The 6277-nt window shown below is 41.1% G+C and overlaps 2 protein-coding genes across 4 annotated transcripts; both read right to left on the bottom strand.

The window, feature by feature from the left end:
- Positions 1-240: 240 nt before the first annotated feature.
- On the bottom strand, positions 241-1525 carry LOC146666420 (uncharacterized). Of its 3 annotated transcripts, none has more exons than XM_085411360.1 (4): positions 1154-1525; positions 950-1067; positions 781-818; positions 241-341 (listed from the first exon to the last, which is right to left on the bottom strand). In XM_085411360.1, exons 1-4 carry the CDS (start codon positions 1253-1255, stop codon positions 330-332), a joined length of 270 nt encoding a protein of 89 aa, XP_085267486.1. In that variant the 5' UTR covers positions 1256-1525; the 3' UTR covers positions 241-329. The 3 variants fall into 3 exon arrangements, with proteins under 3 accessions (XP_085267486.1, XP_085267485.1, XP_085267487.1); XM_085411361.1 differs by having other exon boundaries at positions 267-344; XM_085411359.1 differs by having other exon boundaries at positions 244-818.
- Positions 1526-4383: 2858 nt separating this feature from the next.
- Positions 4384-5286, bottom strand: ch25hl2 (cholesterol 25-hydroxylase like 2). The gene has a single exon (XM_085411358.1). The coding sequence runs from the start codon at positions 5284-5286 to the stop codon at positions 4384-4386; it is 903 nt and encodes a 300-aa protein (XP_085267484.1).
- Between the last annotated feature and the right edge of the window lie 991 nt (positions 5287-6277).

The raw sequence follows: 6277 nt of genomic DNA, 5'->3' as shown, positions 1-6277 counted from the left end.
TCATTTTTCTAGTTTAAGTTTGTTTTGAGTTTTTCAGTCATGTTATATTTTGAGTCTTAAATTAAAGCCTTTTTGAGTTCACGTCTGTCTCCAGAGTCTGCACCTTGGGTCCTATTCCTGCCTGCACACAGCCATACCTAACAGAGAGAAGGAAGACAGGATAAAAGACATGCTGTGGAAGAGAGACAGAGGTTAATAACAGATATGCTTCAATGCAGAGAGGTCTGTTAATACATAGTAGTGATGGGCAGATGAAGCCCCATGAAGCACTGAAGCTTTTCATCCAATTGGTTCACCCCAACGCGAAGCTTCATGAAGCTTCATTTGCTCTAGCAGGACACCTACTGGACGTAAAAATAATAGCTGGCATGAATTTGAAGAGTGTGGCATTTTGCACACAGCCTGTAAATGTCAACAACAAAAGGAGTGTGTAAAACATGTATATTGTAGTGATGGCAGTATACTGTGTATATTTATAGTGGCAGTATGGGAAATGATTATTTGGAAATGCTTGAAATGGAAATGATCATTTACTGTGAGGTGAGGTGTGGTTGGGGTGTGGACAGTAGTTGTGCTTTTGTAACGTTGAGGTGTGGACAGCTACACACTGAGGCTTTGAGCCTCAGTCCTGCCTGTTCACATTTTATTCTGTAAAAACTAAATTTTCACTGCTTTTACGTCCTTTTTAGTGGGGAGAACATAGCTGGGATTTAATGATTTAACAAATCTTTTGAATCCTTTGTCCTCCACAATGCTAAATGGCTGGGAGTCCTCAATCACCATGCTGACCAGGTCTTCATCTATTTGAGATTGTTCTCCTGAGGAAAGACAATAAAGACAAAGCACAAATATAAATATCACACACGTAACTTATAACAGTTGTATAATATTGTTATATCATTTAGTAACATTACTGCATGCTATATTATCATTGCATTTGATGGCTCACCTGGTCTTGCTCCACAATCGGTGTTCCTCTTATTCTCATGCAAAGCTCTGTAGTGCCTAAGCATGGATGAGGTGTTGTTGTTATATCCCAGCTCCCTGGCACATAGCAAACACTTCACCTTGTACAAAAGTCAAGACAGCTCAACATAAATTGTATTGCACCATCAGTATCATGACAATACATCTTCTGTAGAAATTTACATACCTTGTTGGGAGGAATAAAATCAAAATGTTCCCACACAGGGGAGGACATCCTCCTCTTCTTAGCTGGCTCCATTCTCTCCTGACTTTCTCTCCTCACTCTCATAAACCTCCAAACGGTCTCCAAACTCTCTCTAACCGCAACTCTCCATCAAACACCCACATTTTGAATGAAGTCTGAGGGGTTTATATCGCTGTCATATCTCGCGGCAAAGTTCGAACCACTTCATGAACCAGTCACGTGGTACAGCCGGGCAGCGAGGCTTCGGACGTCATCATTTTCAGCTCCTCCCATAAATGAAGCAAGCCTCGATACGCGCTTCGCGGAAACGCCCCCTCCATTACTCGACACACGCTCCGAAGCCTCGATACAGAACGTCCCATCACTAATACATAGTGAGCGAGAAAGGTGACTGGAAAGGAAAAACTCAATGCATCATGGGAATCCCCCGGCAGCCTACATCTATTGCAGCATAACTAAGGGAGGATTCAGGGTCACCTGGTCCAGCCCTAACTATATGCTTTAGCAAAAAGGAAAGTTTTAAGCCTAATCTTAAAAGTAGAGATAGTGTCTGTCTCCCGAATCCAAACTGGAAGCTGGTTCCACAGAAGAGGGGCCTGAAAACTGAAGGCTCTCCCTCCCATTCTACTTTTAAATACTCTATGAACAACAAGTAGGCCTGCAGAGTGAGAGCGAAGTGCTCTAATAGGGTGATATGGTACTACAAGGTCATTAAGATAAGATGGGGCCTGATTATTTAAGACCTTGTATGTGAGGAGCAGGATTTTGAATTCAATTCTGGATTTAACAGGAAGCCAATGAAGGGAAACCAAAACAGGAGAAATATGCTCTCTCTTTCTAGTCCCTGTCAGGACTCTTGCTGCAGCATTTTGGATTAGCTGAAGGCTTTTCGGGGAGTTTTTATGACTTCCTGATAATAATGAATTACAGTAGTCCAGCCTGGAAGTAATAAATGCATGAACTAGTTTTTCAGCGTCACTCTGAGACAGGATATTTCTAACGTTAGAGATGTTGTGCAAATGGAAGAAAGCAGTCTTACATATTTGTTTAATATGTGTGTTGAAGGACATGTCCTGGTCAAAAATGACTCCAAGGTTCCTCACAGCGTTACTGGAAGCCAAGGTAATGCCATCCAGAGTAAGAATCTGGTTAGATACCATATTTCTAGGCTTTTCAGGGCCGAGTAAAATAACCTCAGTTTTATCTGAATTAAGAAGCAGAAAGTTAGCGGCCATCCAGATCTTTATGTCTTTAAGACATTCCTAATTGGTGTGTGTTATCTGGCTTCATAGATAGATAGAGCTGGGTGTCCTCTGCATAGCACTACAGCCAGCTTGAAGGCCTGTGGTACATAGCCGATTATTAGAGATAGGTTGATCATATTTAAGATCGAAGAATTAATTAATGGCAGGACTTCTTTGAGCAGTTTTGTAGGAATGGGCTCTGAAAGACACGTTGATGGTTTGGAAGAGGTAATTATTGAGCCACAGCCACCCCCGAAGATGTGATGTGTATGATGATGTCACTTCTTGTCATTGCTCTACACATGCAATGTTTTTGAAGCGTGCTCTAACTGACATATGGAAAATGAGATAACAGACCTAACACAACCTTGTTGAATTTAATATTACAACAAGAACAACTTCTGCTCAAGGGAATAGATTTTTTTTCCGAGAAGAGTTAAACAAATAAGAATTGAGGCAAATAAGTTAAACCTCAATACTGTCCTGAAAGAAAATACCTATATTACTCTTGTGTTACATATATTCATTTGCAATAAAAAAAAATAGTTCATGTTAAAAATATACACATTATTCATATTGTTCCTCAACATGCATATCCCATAATTAGAACAGGATTAACAAAAGAATAAGTTGTGCCCGAGAGCCCTGTCTGCAGTGTTTCTAAAATAAACGCAACATGTTTGAGCACAAAAAACATGCTAAACCGGTTCAGACTGCAGGTAGGAACGCACAGTGATGAATAACAAGGACAGATAAGTCACAATAACTGTTACTGCAGAAGTATGAATCCCTATCGCCTAGAACTGTGATATAACCAGAAGCATAACTGGAAAATAACCAAGAATGCATTGGGAGTTTTTTTGGTCTTTTTTTGTTTTTTCCCAGTGGGATGTAATTTTTGCTTTACATGTATTTGTACACTTGTTCTTCTTTTTGTGGTTTGGAAAAAGACTGACCCCTACTGGTTTCTTTGTAATAATATAAACTAGGATTTCATGATTTTATTTAAACACCAAGTTATTTGGGAAAAACTGTACCTGAAAAAAAGGTTGTGATTCTACTTTTAAATAATTTGTAAAAAAAAATAATCAAAAAGAGCGAAAAATCATTTGATGTTCATAAAAGCAAATAATATTCTATCGTAGTCAATAAAAATTTTTCAAAAGAACAGCACCTGCAGTTCAGTATTAGCTGTCAGGGCAGCTATTGCAGTTTCTCTTCGGGGGCTTTAATTAAGAACTCTTCCTGCAGGACCATTTTGTCTCAAAGAGAGAGAATGATGGATTAGTATTGCGCCCACGCATCATACTGGGATGCAGCTAAAAGGCAGCCATTCATGCGTGGGAGTGAGAGGGTCATTGCTGAGGAGGGAGAGAGGAAGAATGTACGTGCAAACTTCTGTGTAATCACTCTGACAGATCACACCATCCTCCGTCAGCAAAGACTCAGAGCTACTCAGTGACATTCGACAAATCAAGGAAGGATTTCAAATCATTTTTTAAATTTTATTTTATATTTCTGGTAGCTCCAAACAAATTACACATGTAAGGTACCTGACCTGAGAATGCCACTGAGACAATTAACAGCACATCAATTCACTGACATAAGTGGAAAATCTCTATGAATAAGAGATATATGTTCATTGCACAAAAGTATAAGATAATCTATACTATCATTGTACAAAATACAAACATAAAAAATATCTTTTGACAACTTACCACACTGTCAAACAATGTTAGATTGATTATCAGCTCGTAAAATGTGAAAAATATCCATGCAGTCAAAGATAGCCACATAGTGGAAATCGTTATTATCAAAGTGAGAGTTAAGAGTGGGAGACGTAAAAGAGAGAAATTAGTCTGCAGGAGAGTAAAGAGGAAAAATGAGTCTGCTGGAATAAAAGCATCAACAAAAGAGGCAGTTTGAGTAAACTAGCGATGGAGTCATTGAAAGATTAATTCAAGTTCTTTAGTCTTTTCTTTCTTTCATCTCTTCTGGCTCTCCCGTGGCAGAGTGGCTGGAGGCGGTTGGTACAGTGTGGGTGCCCCCCAGCCAGTCCCAGTGAGAGAAGAATGGGGCAAAGTTAGTGCCAGGTCTCTGGTGGTGAGTGTCATGTTTCGGAGCACCACCCCAGAGGCCAAAGGGCACCAAGTTATGTGTGGCCCAAGGGAAGTCATAGCCACAGTGATCCTCAGTGGAAACATAGACATTGAATACCATGAAGCTCCATGCTGTGAGGCAGTGGCACTGCAGCAGGATGGGGTCTACTGTGGCCCAAAATCCCACGCTAAATAACTCCCAACCAGACAGGTACTGGGTGACAAGGCTGAAAGGCTGGTTGTACTGGTGGTGGATGGCGTGGAAAGTGCGGTACAACCAAGCAACCCGGTGGTGCAGCAGGTGCCACAGGTAGTACTGGAAGTCAAAGACCACCATACAGCCCAGGATGCCCAGGAAAAAACTGAACAGAGTGGGGGCTTCGGGGGGTAGAGGGGTTGGTGGCCTCCACAGCCACTGTGCAACTGCAGCAGGAAAGATGTAAAGCAGGTGGTTGTAAATGGTGACACCCAAGGTGGGCCAAATGTTAGGCCAGGTGATGGGTCTGTCTGGATGCAGCCTGTAGCGGTTGATGCACGGCCAGGTGGGAGCCAGCAGGTCCAACACAGTGTAAAGAGCGACCAGGAGAAAATAGGTAGTGACTGAGAGGACCACGGGGAAGAGAGGACTTCTTAGGAGGTCGTGGTAGTTCTGACGGAGATAGTCCCAAATAGGCTGCAGGACCAAGTCCTGGGAATAATCCCCAGTCACATTGTCTACATATGACATCCAAGATAAAGTCTCAGTTCTGAGTAACCCGCCCACGCTCATCATTAATGTGGCGTTTCTCTTCCAAAGATGGCTGATCCAATAGGATTATTTTTAACAAGCAACCAAAGAGGATAAAGAGGGTCTGAATGAAAAGAGGGATCCAAGCTTCCTCGTAATAGGTTAAGCGACAGCAAATTGCCTGGTGATGGTGTGCCAAATTGGACTGGTGGACTGTCTTAGCCTCTTATGTATGTTCAAGCCCCACCTCCACCATCCCCTCCACCCCCATGCATTTTAAAAGAAGGCGCTTTTTAAAGGCCCTTTTTCATGGGCACAAGGACTGCAGCCAGGACTCAGGAGCCGGGCCTCAACAGTTCTCATTTTTGACCCAAATCATCGAGGGAGCTTCCGTCTTCTTGAGAATTCAACTCGGAGACGATGTCATTTAGCTCCTAACATTCTCAGAAAAAAACATACCAAGTTATATTTTCACTACTGCATGTTAACAATCAGCCCTTTCATTTTTCTGCCCCCTCACTCTCAAATCATAAGACAGGGAACACGCACATACACACACCAATACACACAACATCAGACCAAAACAGTAATTAATCACTAAAAAGTTGTCAAATGAGACATGCATTCAAAAGCACTTCCTTTCTGATGCTGAATAGTAATTGGCTTGTTGCTCAGTTTCAGCTTGTTTACAGAAAAGAAATGATGCTATTATTCATAAGTGGGGCAGAGACCACAGCTCTTGCTTCTATAGTATGATAAAATAATTTTGCACAGCAGAGATTTTAATAGGTTTCATGTGATGTTCTGTAGGCATACATTTGGTCAGTTTTCTGTCTTCAACAGCTATGTTTCATTAAACACCATCACACACATCTTAAACTGTACAAACACATTTCTTAGCTTTACAAAGGGTAAATTAAAAATAATACAAATAAAACATAAAATTTATGATATTGGAAAAGCAGTTGCATTGTAGAATAAAAACTTTTATTTACTCCTTGTAATTGTGCATTGTCTCAAATTTTTACTTTACTGT

Source organism: Rhamphochromis longiceps, linkage group LG7, assembly GCF_057381845.1.
Source record: "Rhamphochromis longiceps isolate RC_006_pf linkage group LG7, R_longiceps_female_GT1.1, whole genome shotgun sequence".
Taxonomy (NCBI): domain Eukaryota; kingdom Metazoa; phylum Chordata; class Actinopteri; order Cichliformes; family Cichlidae; genus Rhamphochromis; species Rhamphochromis longiceps.
Note: the sequence above shows the minus strand (reverse complement) of the source record. Positions and strands in the feature narration are given on the sequence as shown.

What these genes read in the sequence shown, in the direction of transcription:
- LOC146666420 (XM_085411359.1), bottom strand. Translation starts at nt 1,255, where the DNA reads ATGAGAGTGAGGAGAGAAAGTCAGGAGAGAATGGAGCCAGCTAAGAAG. An exon ending in ATTTTATTCCTCCCAACAAG is followed by an intron (nt 1,068 to 1,153) that starts GTATGTAAATTT and finishes CTTTTGTACAAG; the next exon opens with GTGAAGTGTTTGCTATGTGC. An exon ending in CGATTGTGGAGCAAGACCAG is followed by an intron (nt 819 to 949) that starts GTGAGCCATCAA and finishes GTCTTTCCTCAG; the next exon opens with GAGAACAATCTCAAATAGAT.
- ch25hl2 (XM_085411358.1), bottom strand. Translation starts at nt 5,286, where the DNA reads ATGATGAGCGTGGGCGGGTTACTCAGAACTGAGACTTTATCTTGGATG.